The sequence below is a fragment of the Protopterus annectens genome, chromosome 1.part0 (genome assembly GCF_019279795.1).
Source record: "Protopterus annectens isolate FY-2018-M chromosome 1.part0, PAN1.0, whole genome shotgun sequence".
NCBI lineage: Eukaryota > Metazoa > Chordata > Ceratodontiformes > Protopteridae > Protopterus > Protopterus annectens.
In genome coordinates this window covers 237384443-237405245 of record NC_056725.1, presented here as the reverse complement: position 1 = coordinate 237405245, position 20803 = coordinate 237384443, and the positions used below count along the sequence as shown (strand labels likewise).

At 38.7% G+C, this 20803-nt stretch overlaps 1 protein-coding gene across 5 annotated transcripts in view; it reads left to right on the top strand.

Moving 5' to 3' along the window:
- Positions 1-20803, top strand: part of ADGRG6 (adhesion G protein-coupled receptor G6) — a 1156656-nt gene that overhangs the window by 567554 nt on the left and 568299 nt on the right. For all 5 annotated transcript variants that reach the window (XM_044058511.1, XM_044058431.1, XM_044058747.1 and 2 more), the window contains exon 4: positions 16215-16838. In XM_044058511.1, the coding sequence (XP_043914446.1) occupies positions 16215-16838 (624 nt within the window). The remainder of the gene's footprint in view (positions 1-16214; positions 16839-20803) is intronic.

The following is a 20803-nucleotide window of genomic DNA, read 5'->3' as shown; positions in this document are numbered from 1 at the left end:
TCATGGCATGTACTCAGACTAATGGTTCCACTTTTTCCTGTGGAACCTGCTGTGTTGCTTTAGACTGCCTCCCACATTTCATTATACCAATGTATAAACCTGGATTTAATCCCACTTGTGCATTTCTGCATTTGTTCCCTGCTAGTCAGTCCATTAGATATCCCTATATATTGCCCATTTCTTCCACAGTGTGACACTGCAATCTATTAACCAAATTTTCATCACTTTTGCCAAAGTACTGAGTGTGCAAATAGATTACTGTAACAGCTGACATAATTATATGGGACATATCCTACCAAGTATTGGACATCTAGCCAGTCTGCAAAACTTTGAGCTCAATTCTCACTCTCTCTGTTAGGATGAGAATACCGTTATTATAAGTCTCCCAACATTTCAAAATTATTAACTTGAAATATGCTCACTCCTATTAAAGTAAATGATCTCTTTCTTCTGAGTTTCTCTTACAATAATCTGTATGATCAGTGCCAAACATTTTTGACAAAGCATATATTATCTTTGCTGTGAGTAACAGAGGAAAAGAGATAAAACCTCACCGATTATTCATTATCAGTTTTGGTGTTTTTTTTATACACACATTCAAATATCCAAATAATACAATAATAGACATTTTCCAAACTATCAAATTTATTTTTCTCTTTGTAGTGAGGGAACAATTTCTCGGCATCCATGGGTCATTTTTCACACTTATTACTTATGTACCCTAACTGAAGTGTAATTAATTGCCCTTCGTGTCAGTGCTCTTTTTCCCTCTTCAGACTTCTTCCTGATGCTTTATTGCTTCTCGGCAGTTTCAGACTTTTTTCTGTTGAAGCTCCTTTTCACCCTTTTTCATTCTCATCTGTTTCGGTGTCTGTTTTTGCCACATGAGCTGTTTAATTTTCTCACTGGCTACACAGCATCTCATTTCCAATTCTGTGTTCACTTTTTCAGTTCAAGCTGCATTCTGAGATCATCCGCAGAAGGATTAAGTTGCCTTTTGTGTATATTGTGCATTCACAGCTACTACCAGGCTATTTCTAGCTGAACTGCATGTAGTCTACATTTAGAGTTCTTCCGGAACAATATTGATCTGTGGGGATTTGTTTGCCTCCTTTTATAACAAATGACTAAACCAGTTCTGTTCCAGGACATGTTGCAAAAATGCCTGAAAAATGGATGCATTTTTCACATGGACAAGAATGTTCCTTAGTGCCTATACTTCCTCTCTTCTGATATCCAAAGTTCTTTTAGCGATGAAGAGAGGCTTGATAAATGTGCTTCTGATGACTCCCTTTTTGGCCCAGACAGCATTAGTTCTACCTTCTTATACACCTGGACAAGAGCAATTACCAAAAATTTCCAGACTGGATTTCTCACACAAAATAAGTGATCCTTAATCGACCCCAGCATTCAAAATCTCCATTTAACAGTTTGGATGACCTAATTTTGATCCCATTTAGGCACTCTTTTTTTTATAGGACATGTACCAGGTATTAAAGAAGGGTAGAAAATCTGCTATTGGGAAATCATATTTAGCAAAATGGAACATATTTTCCAGCAGATGCCATAAAAGAGAACAGAATCCACCCCATGTGAGAGATCCTCTGGTTCTTTAGTAAGGTACATGTCTATAAAAGTACATTTTTGCCATTTCTGCTTTTCTGCCTTTGGATCCCCCTTTCTTTTTTTTATCTCATGTTAAAACATTTTTGAAAGGGGGTTTTCCTATCCACCCAGAAAAAAGAACATCGTAATTTGATTTGGAAGAAGTTAACTCTGACATTTTTAACCTGCAGACAGTGAGTGCTTCCATAAAATTTCTAACATGGAAAACTACTTTTATTATTTATCTACCTTATGCTAGATGGGTATCAGAATTACACCCCATAGGTCTACACATCATTTCTTGATTTTCCACAAGGACAGGGTGAGTTTCAGAACTAACCTTTCTTTTTATGCTAAAGGTTGTCTATGAATTTACATTCAGCCAGGCCATTCTTTACCCTGTGCTTTATCCCGACCCAGAAAAAAAAAGTTGAAAGCCTTCTGCATACCTTAGATGTCCACTGGCAATTGCGATTTTACTTGGATAAGACTAAAATATCAGGGAGTCTAACCAATGTTTTGTATCCTTTAATGGCAATAAGAGCAACCAGCTTCAAACAAACCATTTCTAGATTCCTATCTCAGGCTATCAAATTCTGTCATATACATAATGGAAAAAAAAACATCTCTAAAAGTCAAGTCTCATCCTATTAGAGTTGTGCTTCTTTTTGAGGCTTTTTGGAAAGGGATAGACTTTTGGTCTATCCCAGATGTAGCTTCTTAGTCTTTTGCACACATCTTTACTAGAGACTACAAACTTGATTCAGTCTTCAGAGCTAGAGATGAATGGCAAAAGTCATTCAAAGGGTTTTAGACTCTGATCCCTCCGCATTCGCCCTTTTTTATAAGCTATAGCAACCATCTTATATTGGTATGGATACTGCAGCAGTGATCACATTAAGAACACTGTAAAGTTGTGTTTAAGTTAACTTATCATAATAGTAAATGTTCGAATAGATCACTGTTGTGGTATTAGCAGCCTCCACTCTTCCCTCCATTATTCTTACTCTTTCCATGGTCAGGCTGGGGTACCCTGCTTTACCTCCTGACATGGCAATATATGCTGATTTTGACCTAACTGCCACACAGCATCAGACTTTGGCCTCCCCTTTGGGCAAGAAAGCTCTGATTTTTTTTTGTAATTGAACATCCCTCTTATAATAGCAGTACTTCCATGCTAACAGAGACAGCACAGAGAGTGAGAATGGAGTTTGAGGCTTTGTAGACTGGCCAAACAACTAACCGTAGGCAGGTGCCTTCTAAATAGTGTGAAATATGACCTATCAGGACCTCTGGAAACATTATTTAACCATAGCCTCCAAGCTGGCTCTGTGCCTCATGAATGAAAAACAGCAATTGTCATCCCTGTGCACAAAGTTGAGCCATCTACAGACCCTGGAAACTGCAGATCCATATGTCTGACTAGTCTCACATGCAAAGTCATGGAAAGAATTATCACAGAAATGAGCAGTGATATCATAGGAAACCTTCAGACAAAAGACCCAACCCAGTTTAGTTTTGTCAAGGGCAGGTCATGCCGACTCAACCTGGTGGACTTCTTTGAGAAAGTCATCAAAGCACTGGGTAAGGGCAAAATGGTTTAAACTGCCAACCCTGACCTGGCCAAGGCATTTGACACAATACCCCATGCAGAGATTCTGGAAAAACTCAAGGGGTTAGGTATAAACCCTTATGTCACCCAGTGGGAATTTGAACTGGGAGTCCATTTCTACAAAGATGCCAGTCACCAGAATCCCTTGGGGACTGGTCCTAGGATTGCTCTTTTTTGGCATCTACTTCTTTAAAGTCAAGACTAATGTCAGGGGCCTCTAGCTTACCAAATTTGAAGATGATTACAAATTAGAAGCAGGCAAAAAATTCCCCACCAACACTAATTTTCTCCAAGAAGGGCTGACACATACAAATAACTGGTGTCAGAGCCGTGGACTAAACCTGAAGTCCAAGAAATGCATAATAGTACCCTTAGAAAAGTCAGCCACCCCTGGAAACATATTGACAACACACCTCTAAGATTCAACCCAGTAGTCTGGGACTTGGGATACACACATACAGTAATCTAGTCTTTGACCATCACATGTCTATGGCAGTGAGTAAATTGTTCTATGCTGTGCAACTTATAAACAAAGGTATGGCATCTAGGTCCAAGTAGGCCATTGTTCAACTGTATTCAGCATCATCAGACCTATCACCTAACCAGGCATATCCAACAACTGGAACATCCACAGAGGTTCATCATTAAAAGAATACAGAGTGTAAGTAACATGTCTTATGCAGACCACCTGAACGCTCTAAACCTGTATTCTGTCTCCTACAGTCTGTTGAGGGTAGATCTATGCCTGGCATACAGGGCATTTTCAGAGCCTACTCTGACGGACCTCCTGCATATCCACAAAGCAAACAGCACCAGAATTGCTTGTTCTAAAGACTTAAACCTTGCCTGTGATATAAATAAGATATGCTGGAGAGACTGTTATATATCCCAGAGACTACCCCTTCTTTGGAATAGGCTCCCTATCCATGTGAAGTAGTGTTTCTCCCTAACGCAATTCAAATGTGACATGGACAACTGGATACGGAATAGAAAATGTATCATTGGTTTGACATCTATGTCTGTAATAAACACAGACAGCCTGCATCATTCATCTCTCAGGGTCCTGATTGTAAGTGTTTCATCTCCCAAGCCTCTGCTTACATTTATCAAATGTACCAGAACTTGTCAGAGATTTGGGATGTATGGCTATTTTTAAAAAGACCCCCAGTGGTCATTAGCCTAGTATACACCTATGAACCTATGATCTATCCCATACAGTTATGTCAGCTGCTGCAGTGATCTATTTGAACATCTGTTGTTATGGTAAGTTAACTTGCATAACTACTTTTTGGCATGCTTTTCAAAAAAGGTTGTTTGCCATTGTGCTGTACCATGGCTTACAGCAACAGCAGTCCTTTTATCCCCTGTATGTACTTGTGTCTTAGACAACAGCTACTTATAACATTTTTACTGCATGACTATCTTCCTACATGGTTCCAGATCACACAGATATATCTCACTGCCCTGTACTTAGTTGTTAGAAATGTTATTCGTATATAAATGTGTATATAGATGAACACCCTGCTTAGTTCTTGGTGCACAAAATAAATCAGAAATGTTACAGTCATGGTTTGTAGCTAAGGATAGTAAACAGAACTGTTAATGCTGGTGAATGCTTCAGTAAAGACTGGATATAGTTTATAACTAGTAAACCAGTCAAGCATTTAAGTAAACACAATTATTTTTGTCATTAGTCTTATAAAACAGAATAAAAAAGTTAATAATTTTAGGGAATTATAACATTATTTCATTGTCTGGGCAAACACTTTAAAAAAGCTTAAGAGACACAATTAACATTGTAGCAGAAGCAAAATATGCATGTAAAGGCATTATAATATGGACATACTTAAACATATCATGTCTAATAGACGTGATGTATTTTCTAGTAAGATCACTGAGGCACCCGAGTGTGTAAAGCCAGATGAGGTAAGAGCCTTGGCAAAAGAGGAGATTGGTGAGTCATGCTTTAGACCACATAGGATTAAAATCACCTCATATTTGCCAGGACAAAACATGCAGACAGCTAATAAACAAACCACTAGTTTATATAGCAGCAATTCAAGAATATCTATGTTCCTGGTGGCCACAGCTCACAAAAATCTTGCATACGAATAAGCTGACATAATTAAGTAAGGAAGGAGAAAACTGTAACTAGTTGTCAGTGTAGCAGCTGTACATCTAGAAAATTCCTGCGGACTGAGTTAGATTTAAAGTTATAAACAAAAATGTTGTGCTTAGGGTACTGATGCTACTTCAGCAAAATAGTAGCTTAGTAGCAATATTTCTGTCTCACATCTCACATCTCCAGGACTACAGATCAGTCCTGACGTCTGTTCACTCTGTGAGAGGAGTATGCATAGCTTTCCTTTGCCTATATGGGTTTGCTTGGGGGCATTCCAGTTTCCTAAGGAGAGACTGGGATTTTAGATGCAGGCCTTTAAGGAGAAGAGCAATAATCATACTGAATATTATATCCATAAAGTAGAAGAAAGCATTCTAATAACTAAGCCAACACGGGAATGGAGAAAGGAGATTCTGCTGATAGGGATGACTGCAATTAGGGTATAAACAGTAAGTAAGAGAGGGCTAGAATTTCTTGGAGAAAACTGGCAAAAGAACCAAGGTATTGGGAGCGAATAACTAGAGAGGGAAAGATGATAGAATGGGAAGATGCCAAGAATTTATTTGGACTGCAGGTTAGAGACAGCCTTCTCCATCAATGATTGATATACGAGTATATGCAAAGAGAAAGAAATAGAAGGAGCCTAAATGAAAGACCAGCACTGGTAGAGTTTTTAGTAGAATCTAGAACATAAGCTGCCATTAAAAAAGGAATAATTAGTACAGCATATAAAATATTGCATAATAACTGTAAGAATCAATCAGAGGAGGTGAGAAAGGATTGGGAAGAGAGACTGGATAAGCAATTCACAAAGAAACAATGGGAGGACATACGTATGTCTACCAAATATGCAACAAAATCTAAAAGATTTAGGAATATTGCTTGGAAATGTTTACATATATATTTTATACCCCAAGTAGACTCCAGAGAATTTTTCCTCAGATTGATATCAAAAGTTGGAGGTATGACTGGGAAGAAAGAGGTAATTGGAACATATTTTCTGGGAGTGCAGTGAGTTGGTGGACGCTAAGAATTCCCTGCAGGATGCACTGTCAGAGATGTGGGTGGGCAGCTTGCTGTGATGAGGGACATGAGTTTTTTATGCTATGGTACAGAATCAGAATTGCCTAGACGGTAGGGCCTTGCTATCTCTAATTATGGTGGATGCCAAAAAAAGCAATTACTAGAAATGGAAATCAAAATCTAAACCAACTAAATTAGAAACCGTGAATATAGTAACAGAGATAAACAACTGGAACTGAGATCGTTAGAAAAAAGCTAGGAGCAACTACATAGTCAAAATGAGAATTGTGGGACCAATACATACTGGGGAGCAATTAGGTTTAAAAGAAGGCAGGACTTAAATGAGCTATGTAAGATAAAAAAGCAAGCAGGCTGTAAGTACTCCAAACCACACTATTTATTGTGAGTGCTTTCGTCAGAGACAATGCTCCAACTTCATCAGACAAAAGAAAAGACAACAATTAACCACTTTATATACTTACAAGTGGATGCAATTAAACCAATCACAAATTAACCATCAGTAAATTACATTCACTAATTCATGTAGGGTTATAAAAAATCTAACTCCATTGTGGCAGCAGTAAACAATTCAACTAATACAAGATATCTTCTCCATTTACAATATGCATACTTAAAATCATACACAAAACATATCAGAAACCTATACATAAATACATGCATATAATAAAAATATATACGTTAAAAATAAAAATTAGCAAGGTATAATACCCTTTCAGCTAAAATACTAGGGGAGCTAAACACATGGTTGATACAGGAGTGGGTAATTATAAAGTAAAAATTAAAACTTGAATGATTTTTACTTAATTATTCCTACATTTAAAAATGCAACTTATGTACATGAATATATATATATATATATATATATATATATATATATATATATATATATATATATATATATATATATATATATATATATATATATATGTTGTGTCTTTCGGCTTTTCCTGGTTAGGGGTCGCCACAGTGGAACTCCGGTCCGCTAATGATTGGCAACAAATTTTTATGTGCCGAGTTGCCAGCCCTGACTCACAACTCAGCACGTAAAAACAAATGTGTGTGTGTGTGTGTGTGTGTGTGTGTGTGTGTGTGTGTGTGTGTGTGTGTGTGTGAATAAAAGACCAAAAAACATGGTCCAGTAGACAAGTATATATAAATGCAACCTTATAGTAAATATGACACTGACTTGATAGGCAAACAAAGGCCAGTGTGACACTTATTGTAGAAAGACATGCAAAATATACTTAAACACTTAGTTAGAAAAACTGAAGTGCTGGTGCACAAGCTATATGCACTACCTAGCAAGTGCTTTAAGCTTTAAAAGGCATTTGATTGATACATATTCATTAAGGCCAGGAGGTATGTGGGCCAGTGTGCGAACTTGCCACATAAGTCCACATTCCTCAGGTTTAAGTTCCCATGGACCTCCTCGTATATTATGTTTTAACTGTTGTATTACTGCAAACACAAACTTGTGAGTGGGGAAATCTAAGATCTGTTTTGCCAATGCATTTGTAGTAATCAGTTTGTGTATGCTGTACTGGTGTTTGTATATCCCTTGTTTTATTTTCCTTTCGGTTTTGCTAATGTAGTACGATGTGCACCCCTTGCATAAGGCTACATAGACTACCCCTTTGGTGTCACAGTTAAATTTGCCTTCTATATTGTATGTTCTATCCCTAATACAAAGTTTATTGCCCTTCTTAATAAATTTACACTGAGGACAACTACCACATTTTGCTATACCAAAACTACCCTTAAATATTTTTCTCTGTTTTTCTAACAGGCATTTCATATTGGGTCCCCTCCTATACATAAATTGTAGGGCTGCTTCCAATGTTTTATTAACACCATTGTCTTCTTCCAAAAGTATGGTCCAATTCTTAAGAAGACTGTCCCTAATGTTTTTGGAATCTGTGGAATAGGTAGCAAGAAATCTTGTGCCTGTATCAAGTGTTCGGTTCACCCTCTTTTGAATTGGCTGTTCAAAAGACGTATTATGTATTGCTTCATAGCCTTTGTGTACAAAAGGTCTAAAATACCCTGACAGCCTTTTAGTATTTACCTCATGGAAGATGTGTTCAAGAAAACTTAGTGGGTACCCTCTCTTGAGGAACATATATTTTAACAAATCGCATTCTATCATATAATCATTGTCACTCAAACCCATCCTAGCATGCCCTAACTTCCTGTCCCTTGACAACTGCCTTCTTCTGATGGTAAGGATGGCTGTCTGATAAATGTAAAAAAGCATTTGAGTAAGTTGGTTTACGATAGATGGTAGTCGTATATCTACTATTCGCCCTATTTTTAAACGGATATACATCCAAAAAGTTAATGGAATTTATGCCCACTTGGAATGTAAATTTCACAAACTGTTAAAGTGGTGATATCTGCAATAAAGGACTCTATACAGGTAGCCTCACTTTTCCAAATGAAACACATGTCATCCTGGTATCTTGTATACCAAACCACGTAATCTTTGAACATTGTGTTGTTAAACAAAAAAACTCTCTCCACCATCACGCACTTGGCGAAACTGCTACCACAGGGTGAACCCATTGCAATACTTGTTTTCTGAAGAAGAAATTGCCCATTAAACCATAGGAAATTGTTAGACAAGACTATGTCTAGAAGGGTTTCAAATTCAATGACATAAATTTCTCCACCATCCATCCCTTTCATGAGCAAAAGTTCTCTAACCCACTCAATAGCTAACTCTTGTGGTATCACTGTGTAGAGGTCTTTAATGTCTACTATGAGGAAGATAAAATTCTCATTAAATTCTAAGTTGTTGATGTTATCGAGGAAACCCCATGAGTCATGGCAGATTTGTGGTTCAGTTTTTATATAAGGTTTTAACTTATTGTCCATAAATTTAGCACTTGCATATGTAATAGACCCCCTCCCATCCACTATGGGTCTGAATGGGGGGTTATTCAGGTCCTTGTGGATTTTAGGAGAACCAAAAAGCATTGGTATAATAGGTGCTGGCATTGTCAAATACTGAAGTGTGTCAATGTCTATGCTCCCTTCTAGAAATAAATCATTAACAATGCTATTAATCCTCCTATAAGTGCCATTGACTTCATTAAGGCTGACATGCTCATAAACATCACTGTTTAAATAAACTTCCATTTGATTTATATATTCGGTTTGGTCCATAAAGACCAGACCTCCGCCCTTGTCAGGCTTCATGACTCTGATGTTACATAAATTTAACAAGTTAATGAAATCTAACTCATCAGAAGAAATATTCTTTTTAACATTCATGCTGTTTGAATTGTTAGATAACATAGCTCTTAGGTCCATCTCACAAACTTTTTCAAATATAGCCAAAGACTCTGGAGACTGTAAAGTGGTGGCAGGAGAAAGTGTAGTTAGACAGCATAGGATGGTGGTTTGTAGGATGACATTGGTGATCAAGAAGAGGAGGATGAGTGTGAGGACAGCCCCAAGGATCAAATGGTGGAAATTGAAAAATGATAATTGTGAGGTGATGTTCAGGGAAGAGTTAAGATAGGCACTGGGTGGCAGTGAAGAGTTACCAAATAGCTGGGTAACTACAGCAGAGCTAGTAAGAGAGATGGCTATAAAGGTGCTTGGTGTAACATCTGGAAAGAGGAAGGAGGACAAGGAGACCTGGTGGTGGAATGAAGAAGTACAGGAGAGTATACAGAGAAAGAGGTTGGTGAAGAAGTGGGATTGTCAGAGAGATGAAGAAAGTAGTTGAGAGTATAAGGAGATGAGGTGCATGGCAAAGAGAGAGGTGGCAAAGGCTAAGGATAAGGCGTATGACAAGTTGTATAAAAGGTTGGACACTAAGGAGGGAGAAAAGGACCTGTACCAATTGGCTAGACAGAGGGACCGAGCTAGTAAAGATGTGCAGCAGGTAAGGGTGATAAAGGATAATGAGGGAAATGTACTCACAAGCGAGGAGAGTGTGTTGAGCAGATGAAAAGAGTACTTTGAGGGGTTGATGAATGAAGAGAATGAGAGGGAGAGAAGGTTGGATGATGTGCGCATAGTGAATCATGAAGTGCAGTAGATTAGCAAGGAGGAAGTAAGGATAGCTATGAAGAGGATGAAGAACGGAAAGGCTGTTGGTCCAGATGACATACTTGTGGAAGCATGGAGGTGTTTAGGTGAAATGGCAGTGGAGTTTTTAACTAGAAAGTTTAATGAAATCTTGGAAAGTGAGAGGATGCCTGAGGAATGGAGAAAAAGTGCTTTGGTACCAATTTTTAAGAATAAGGGTGATGTGCAGAGCTGTAGTAACTACAGAGGGATTACATTGATCAGTCACAGCATGAAGTTATGGGAAAGAGTAGTGGAAGTTAGGTTAAGAAGGGAGGTGATGATTAGTGATCAGCAGTATGGTTTCATGCCAGGAAAGAGCACTAGAGACGAGATGTTTGCTGTGAGAGTGTTGATGGAGAAGTACAGAGAAGGTCAGAAGGAGTTGCATTGTGTCTTTGTGGATTGTGGTATTGTATGAGGAAGTCGGGAATGTCAGAGAAGTATGTAAGAGTGGCACAGGATATGTACAAGGGTAGTGTGAAAGTGGTGAGGTCTGTGGTAGAAGTGATGGATGCATTTAAGGTGAAGGTGGGATTACATCAAGAATCAGCTCTGAGCCCTTTCTTATTTGTAATGGTGATGGACAGGTTGACAGACGAGATCAGACAGGAGTCCCCGTGGACTATGATGTTTGCAGATGACATTGTGATCTGTAGTGAGAGTAGGGAACAGGTGGAGGAGACCCTAGAGAGGTGGAGATATGCTCTAGAGAGAAGAGGAATGAAGGTCCACAGGACTAAGACAGAATATATGTGTGTGAATGAGAGTGAGGATAGAGGAATGGTGATGATGCAGGGAATAGAGGTGGTGAAGGTGGATGAGTTTAAATACTTCGGATCAACAGTTCAGAGTAATGGTGAGTGTGGAAGAGAGGTAAAGAAGAGAGTACAGGCAGGATGGATTGAGTGGAGAAGAGTGTCAGGAGTGATTTGTGACAGACGAGTACCAGTAAGAGTGAAAGGGAAGGCCTACAAGAGGGTAGTGAGACCAGCCATGTTATATGGGTTGGAGACAGTGGCATTGACAAAAAAGGCAGGAGTCAGAGCTTGATGTGGCAGAGTTGAAGATGTTAAGGTTTGCACTGGGTGTGATGAGGATGGACAGGATTAGGAATAATTATATTAGAGGGTCAGCCCAGGTTGGAAGGTTTGGAGACAAAGCCAGAGAGGCAAGATTACATTGGTTTGGACATGTGCTGAGGAGGGATGCAGAGTATATTGGGAAAAAGATGCTAAGGATGAAGCTGCCAGGTAACAGGAAAAGAGGAAGGCCTAAGATAAGGTTTATGGATGTGGTGAGAGAGGACATGCAGGTGGTTGGTGTGACAGAGCAAGATGCAGAGGACAGGAAGAAATGGAAACAGTTGATCTGCTGTGGTGACCCCTGACAGGAGCAGCCAAAAGAAGCAGAAGAAGTCTCTTGAAGGGGAGGGTTAAATAAGCTAGACACTCTTATTTAGTTATTAGTGTGTGAAGAATTAACACCCATAAGACATGTCTAGTTAAGTTTGCGTACAAATAATTTCAAATCAATGATAGTTTTGAATAAATCGACCATTCTGTCAGGTACAAAAGAGAGCCCCTTGGCAAACACATTTACCATGTCATTATTAATGTCAAGAGAAGTAAAATTAAAGATTTTAAAATCTCCTTCCAGACTTACAAGAATTTTTAAATTGTCCTGATTCAAGTTTTAATTTTTGCTTTATAATTACCCACACTTGTATCAACTATGTGTTTAGCTCCCCTAGTATTTTAGCTGAAAGGGTATTCTACCTTGTTAATTTTTATTTTTTAATGTATATGTTTATTATATGCATGTATTTATGTATAGGTTTCTGATATGTTTTGTATATGGTTTTAAGTGTACATATTGTAAATGGAGAAGATATCTTGTATTAGTTGAATTGTTTACTGCTGCCACAATGGAGTTAGATGTTTTTATAACCCTACTTGAATTAGTGAATGTAATTTACTGATGGTCAATTTGTGATTGGTTTAATTGCATCCACTTGTAAGTATATAAAGTGGTTAATTGTTGTCTTTTCTTTTGTCTGATGAAGTTGGAGCATTGTCTGTGACGAAAGCACTCACAATAAATAGTGTGGTTTGAAGTACTTTCAGCCTGCTTGCTTTTTTGTTATTTTACCAGTTTGTTCTTTTTTGGAGTTATTTCATTAAATGAGCTATGTAATGTTTGACTGAAAACGATTGGGTAGATTATAAGTGATATGTAATGTTTGCAACTGGAAGTGTGTCAATATGGTTTGTGATGTAAAATGCTGGCAACTAGGATTGTGTTGGTGTGGTTTGTTTTCATTGATATAAATGTATGATTCCTTATGTTTTAAGTGATGGTTTAATAAAGATGTTTCTTGTTTAAAAAGGGGGTAGGAATTGAATAATTTATGTAATATTGCTTAGGTTATATGATATATAGCAATATATGTGAAACATAATGTCTGTTAATTTTAACTTGTTAATATATTTTCATTACTTTTATATAAATGTAAATGTACCTGTGCCACAAGTGATAAATCAATAAAATAGAAACATGCTGGTGGCTACTGAATTCCCTATATGTATATACTGCATTTACCTTTGACCTTGTAGCCCCAGATTACATTACATTTGTTTGAAGCCAGACAGAGACAATAAGCCTATCTTTTCTGCCGTTTTAAGTACTAATACAATTCTTATTTTACTCCATTTCTTCCTCCCCTTCATGTTTTTCCACCTTCTTTATGCCTTCTTGAATGTCTCTGTGAACACCTTCTCCACCACCCATTCTGTCTGTCCATGCCATTGGTCTGCATCACTAATTGTGATACAAGAACTTTCAGAGGTTGACGAGTAATCAGTCCCTACAATATGCTGCCTGTGACCTCCTCCTTCCTCCTCTGTCCTTCTTCATGATAACCCCGTCATAATACCCTGATATGGTCTTGTGTACCAGTATAATTTTCCATGTATCTCTTCTAATGTCAGGTGAGAAGATCTCTAGCTCCTCTAGCCTCTGGTCCTGTCTTTTACCTGCTGGTTACTCTGGATTCACTATGATGTCCCTTTTGTTATATGCCCTCCAAATCTGCACACAGTACTCGAGGTGTAGCCTGATCAGGGCCATGTACAGAGAAAGCCTGATCTCTTTGCTTCTGGAATTTACCTCCTGAGGATACACTCTAGTATTTTGTTTTCTGCTGCCACTGCCCTCATACACTGTTCCTGGCAGCCCAGACCAGGTGTGATCCACACTTCAATGTCTGTTTCCTGATCTGTTGCTATCAGTTCCACTCCAGCTGATATTTGACACCAGGTTTGTCACAATCAAAATCTAGTATTTCGCATTTGCTTACAGTGAACCACAGCTTCCTGCTTGATACCCACTTGTTCAGCCTTTCTAAATCCATCCCTAGGACTCCCATACTCCACTGTTGTATGTTTCTTTGTGTTATTGGCAATGGAAATCATCCCATTCCATTTTCATGTCTCAGTCAAGAATATTAAATATGGGACCTTAAAAGACCCCTATTAACCTCCACTTCTTAGTTTCCTAATTCCTGGCATTGATGACCTTCTGTGTCCTAGCATTCAGCCATTCAACCACACAGTTGTCCAGTTCCTCAGGCTTGGACCTGCCTCAACCCCTCAGTTTTCATATCAGCCTCTTGTCTTGGATTGAGTCAAAGGCCATGTTGACCTCCAGGTAAACTATATCTTCTAGTCCTCCCTTGTCAAGTTCAACTAAACCCAGGAATAAAGCAGTATCAGGTTAAACTGATGGCTCCTTTTAGATAAGAACCCAAGTTAGTTGCTGTCCTGGTATCTGATGACTTCTACAAATGCGCTTCACCCCCTCCCCCCACAAAGCCATAGTTATATTTGTCATAGATGATGGTTATGAATCATTGTGAATTTGAAATCTTAAAACATTACGGACAAAAAATGCTATACGGGTCCCTTCCCAACATGTTACACAGTGGAACTCATCATGTGCTAAAGCTATATTGGAGTTCATAACTAAATCACACAGGATGGGAACTTTCCAACTCCCATTCTAGAGTAGGACTTGTTGACATTATTGCCATCACCAAGGGCATAAAGAGTGCCCCCCCCACACACACACACACATACATGTTGATGTATTAGAAGATAACTAAATCCATCCACAAAAGATGGCATAGTGGGGGCAACCAGAGTAAAGCCATGTGGTTGCAACTTCAGTACTACTTAAAGCAACTCCCCACTCATGTACCCACAAAACAGAAAATATCTCACTTGGCAGGACCCTTCTTCCTTGCATTTTTTCCTACGTCTCCCATAAGCTCTGAAGATAATATAAACACCCCACTAGGTGGACATGTTCCAGGCCCAGATGTTGCAACAAGCTACACTGACAAAAAAGTATCATCAAACTCATCCTGCCTGTTGTAGTACAGGTAATTTTACTTTACGCTGGCCATTAGCATCAGCTGTCACCCAATAACCACCATTGTCATCCAGACAACAGATATCCCTAAACATGTGTCCTAACTGGTGCATCTACATTAAAAAGTATAGACAGATAAAAATATATAACAAGCTTTACTTCTATTTAAACTATCAGAAGAGTGAGAGCCAGAAATGTATCCTTTCCAGTCTTCCTCCCCACCAACAGGAAATTGTTTGCAGTGTTTCAGCCCATCCACCAGTTACACTTGACCACCCCTCATAAACACGTCTAAAACAATGCATTGCAAACATAACTGAAAACCTACTTTGTGTCACACTTTATCAGTAGTGTGCTTAAGAGACTAACACATTGCAAAACACAAAATATGAGCTCTGTAACATGGTTCACTGTTAGTAAATCCATAATCAGTAGCTTCAGTTGTGTCCATGATGCTTCTAAATTTGTAGAAGTCATCCAAACTCTTATACTTGGCACATTTGCTTCTGAAGTAAGCAGTTGATCATCTGCTGCTGTGAGAAATTTTTAAATATCCCACATCAGCTGCTGAAGCTGTGTGTGATTATTTACAGGTTAGGATTAGAATGAAGTCAAGAGAAGGGGAAAGATTTAGTGGTGTGTACAGTTTCTGGATTAGGATTACAGTGTGGGCAAGGCAGAGTGTGTGTGTGTGTGTGTGTGTGTGTGTGTGTGTGTGTGTGTGTGTGTGTGTGTGTGTGTGTGTGTGTGTGTGTGTCTGTGTGTGTGTCTGTGTATCTGAGTGTCTTTTGCAATGATAAGGAAATATTTTAGGTTGGGGTTAGGGACAGAGACAGGATAAGAGTTAGGGTTAGAACACATGGTTAAGGTGTAACAAAACATTCATAATGGTTTTACATACTGCTTAATGTCTGAAGAGTTTTAATTCATTAGTAGTCTAAGTAATTGAAAGGTTAACTTTGTTTTGCTTTATAAAAGATAATATATTAGGTCATTTTATTAGTGTGGCTGGTTTAATTTTAGACTGTTTTCACTTTGCATGGTATGGGGGCGAACTTTGCAATTCATCATAACCTTATCTTTCCATTTTATTACTATATGAATACTATTCTACCTCATCAATTTTTTTAAACTTACAAAAAATGTATTACTAAATAAACAAATATGTTTCTAAATATTTGATCAGGGAAAAGGATATAAAATGGAAGTATGAGCCACATTTTCATTTTCATTTAAAAAAAATCTTAAGATTATTTTTGTTGTTTCATATTGCATACACTTTATAAAACTTCATCTTCTTTTCTTTTATTTCTGCACGGACAGTGGCAGTACTGTTAAGGAATCAGAAAGTAACATTAACGAAGACCTCCTCTGAGAGTTTGGCCTCAGTCAAAGACTCGATCCCGATTCCTAAGCTCAAACAGTTCACTATTTGTTTAGAAGCACAAAGAAGCAGCAGCAATGTGAATAACTGGATGTTATTTTCCTATGCAGATTCCTCTTCCATGGAATACTTCAGTTTTGGGAGGAATAGTGGCAGCTATTATGTGTCTATTTTAGGGACATTTTGTGATATAAATGGAATCTTACCTCTGGGACTCGATGGTGAGATTTTTGGGAGCACGTGGCAGGAATTCTGCATCAGCTGGGATAGTACAAGTGGTACTGTGAGCACGTATATTAAAGGCAACCTTGACACAATTACCTGTGTGCAAACAGTTGGCAAGGTGATCCCAGCAAATGGAATATTAGCCCTAGGATCTCAGTCAGCATCCCTAGACTCATTTAATGGTGACATTTATAATTTTCGTCTATGGAATTTCACCATAAGCTTGGAAAAACCAGACATGCGACAATGTGAAGAGAAGGGAAACATAGTAGATTGGGAAAATGACATGTGGAGCATCCCAACTATTGCTCTAAAAGAAGATTATAACCTTAGTTGTGGTAAGTTTCCTTCTAGCATCATAATTTGCATGTGAAAGTAGATTTCCTCATTTATCTAATTATGTCATGGAAAACTGTTCCTTAAAAACTAGTCAATCAAGCTACATTTTTAAATAATTATGTTCTTTTGTATTTTTTAACTAATTTTAACTCCTTTTGCAGTGAGATTTATCTTTTAACACACATTTAAAATATTTTTCAAACAAATTTATCTTTTGAAGACTGCAGCCTGAAAGGTTAATAAGTGGGTGCAGTTACATGACAACCGTGTTAGTGTAACTATACTGAAGAAGAAATATTGTTTTTCCTAAAAAAATGCTTAAATTTAAAAATTCTGAAGCATGTTTTATAAATGTGTTTTTTTCTTTCTAAAGTCACCTTGGCTCATCATCTGTATCCTTGGGCTACCAACATTCCCCTACTTCAGATACAGGTGGATCTGAAATAACAGACAGAACAGCATGTGCTTGTGACAGTGCTTAGTCTTTTTTATAATTTTTTAATTTATGTATTTTTGGTGAACTGTTCAAAACAATGTATACATGGGTCCGCTTCTAAATATCGAAATTTCAAAACATTGAACCTCTGATTATCGAAGACCAGAGGATCAAAGGTTTGAAATCTCGAACCTTGTCAATGGAAATCACCGTACAGTGCGGAACGGGAACTTTACCATTCTCGTCACTGTAGCGGGATCTTGGAGTTGGTATATTTTAGTAGAGGGTGGTGTGGTGGGTGCAGGTGACCTTTTTTTTGGTTTGATATTTCAAAACTTCAATCCTCTGGTCTTCAGTAATCAGAGGTTCAATGTTTTGAATTTCAATATTTAGAAGGGGACTCATATACATACATACATGTATACATAAATAAATAAATGATGAATGCAAAATTGTTCCTAGCTTTGAACTTTAATAAATGTTAGTGGTATGCCCTTTCTTGCTTACTAGCACTTATTTATGATGTTTATAAATTTATTATCTGTTCTCCATGTGCTGAAATGTTCTACCTAAGATGTTTCATACCCTTGCATGGGCTACTTAGCTCTAAACAAAGTTGTACTCGACTATTATTACTTGGTTATTCCTAAGCTTACATAGCAATAGGACTACATACAAACTGGTACAGCTTTTGTGTGATTCTTGTCTTTATTCTATTACAGTTTTTCCCTTCTAGCTTTCTGTTTCAGCTGTGGCAGGTAACATGGTACTTGTGACAAGGATGTAACTGTAGCATGTGTATGTGTGTGTGTACTTGTTTGTGTGTGCATATGTGTGGGTGTGTATGTGGGTGTGGTGTGAGTATGTGTGTGTGTGTGTGTGTGTGTGTGTGTGTGTGTGTGTGTGTGTGTGTGTGTGTGTGTGTGTGTGTGTGTGTGTCAGGGACAGCCGTTGGTCACCTGCTGCCCTGGAAAAAAGGGCTCTACAGCAGTCCCCACACCATCCGGCGCACCCATCCTGGTCTACCTACACAATCCAGATTACTAGAAAAGCACCCCTGGTAGAGCAGCGCCTATGCCTAAGGCCAGCAATGGTGTGTGTGTGTGTGTGTGTGTGTGTGTGTGTGTGTGTGTGTGTGTGTGTGTGTGTGTGTGTGTGTGTGTGTGTGTGTGTGTGTGTGTGTGTGTGTGTGTGTGTGTGTGTGTGTGTGCTTGTGTGTGTTTATATGTGCGTGCGTGCGAGTGTGTGTGTGTGTGCGTGTGGTTGTATGTAAGTGTGCATAACTGTACCTGTTACACGCTCCATGAATGACTTTGTACCTTCAAAAACTTAAAGTCAGACATCAGTTTCAGTCACAGTTCCACTTAGCTTTAGAGCAATTCAAAGTGTAACAAGGCTAACTGGTCTTTTATTTCACTCTGTTGTTCAGGATATACCAAGAAAGTGTCTTCATACCATGGTGAAGTTATAAGTCTGATTCAGAGAAAGTCAGATTTTTTTTTCATTTCTTTTTTCAAACCACAGTCTTAATCCCTGAACTTTAAATTGATAAAGAGTACAGTTGTGTAAAACCTTACTGTAATGGTAGATGTCTTTGCCTTTACTGCTGCAGTATTCTTAACAGATGAGATTCACTGCCGTGGAAGACCGAATGTACAGCCAGTCTACAAAAGACTACTTGTTGTTTTTAAAAAGGTATGCAGAATGTCACCCAAATGCTCCATGTGTAGTGTAGGGCATAAAGGTGACATTCAGGTCTACCATAATCACAACTGAATGCTCCAGTAGGAACCCAGTCCAAGAAACCCAAGAAGTAACCTGTGCATCCATGAAGGCAAAAGACTAGGGTGATGGTAGGAGGGAGAGGACACTGCAACAGTGAAGGCAAGGACATCTACCATTATGGTAAGGCTTTACACAACTGTACTATTTCATCAAATTCACTGCTGCAGTATTCTTAACAGATGGCAGAGTGCCAAAACTCAAGAAGGAAGCTAGGGAGGGAGAAGCCGCAGAAAAGCCCCCTGAAAAGCCCTGAAGAACAACTTTAGCGAAACTAGCCCTGGCTCTAGAGATACCTTTCAATTTGTAGTGCTTGGTAAAGGTATGCACAGCAGTCCATGTAGCTGCTTCAAGAATAGGATTAGTATCTAAGCCCTTGAAAAAAGCACCTGAAGAAGCCACAGCTCTAGTAGAATGAGCCTTAAATGAAGAAGGCAGGCTGTTGCCATGAAAAGTTTAACAAAAAGAAATAGCCTTAGAGATACAAGACAAAGTTTGCCAGGATATAGCAAGTACTAAAGATCTAGGATGAAAATAAATGAATAACTGGTCAGATTTTCTAACAGCCTTAGTCTTATCCAAATAAACCCTGAGTTGCCTATGCACTTCTGAAGTATGCAGCACCCTCTCACTTGTTAGATTGCAGACAGGGGAAAAAGTAAGCAGATTAATAGACTGATTCAGTGACAGCTCATTAACCACCTTAGGCATAAAAGAGTTAAAGTGCACAAGGACACCCTGTCCTCATGAAAGACCAAAAAAGGAGGACAAGCCATAAAGGCCTGAGACTCAGACACTCATCTGGCAGAAGTAAGAGTTAACAAAAGAACTGTCTTCCATGAACAATGTAGCAAGGAAACTGAAGCAGCAGGCTCAAAAGTAGCCTGAGTCAACTTCTCCAAAACAAAATTAAAATCCCAGGGAGGAGGAACATGCTTCCTGGTAGGTGTAATATTAAGGACACCTTTAAGAAATTGTTTAACCTCAAATCTAGAAGTAAAGGGGGGAGAAAAAGGCAGACAAGCAGAGATAGCCAATAAGTGGGCCTCGATAGAAGAATAGGCCAAACCAGTATTGATCAACTCGCACAAATAAGAGAGAACCAAAGGAACATCCACAGTAGGTGGGTTAGGCTGTGAGACAGAGACACCAAATAGAAAACCTCTTCCTTTTGGATAAGTAGGATTTCTTAGTAGGAGGTTTCCTGGCCTCCTGCAGGACTTGCAGCACGTCCTCAGAAAAAAGGAGTCTGTGAGAAATCAAAATCCCATCACCCACAGTGTTAGTTGAAGCATGGACAGCTGGGGATGGATGACAGAGCCCTTGTCTTGTGTGATTAGATCCACCATGCGAGGTAACTTTTGATGAATGTGCCTGGCTGGATGCAGAAGTAGAAGAAACAAGTGCCGTTGTGGTCAAAAGGGAGTCACCAAGATTTTTGGAGCATCCTGCTGAATCTTGAACAGGACTTTTGGAATGAGAGGAAGGGAGGAAATGCATAAATACACATCCCCTTCCAAGAAAATGAGAGGGTGTCCACCTTACACATCAGAGGACCTGGGACTCTGGCACAAAACAGAGGAAGTTATCTGTTCAGAGGAGAGGCAAAAATATCTACTTGAGGAGTACCCCACTGGTGGATAATATCCAGAAACACATCCCTGTGAAGCATCCATTCATTGGACTGAGTTAAGGACCTGCTTAGATTGTGTGCCACAATGTTCTGACTGGCAGGGGATATAAAAT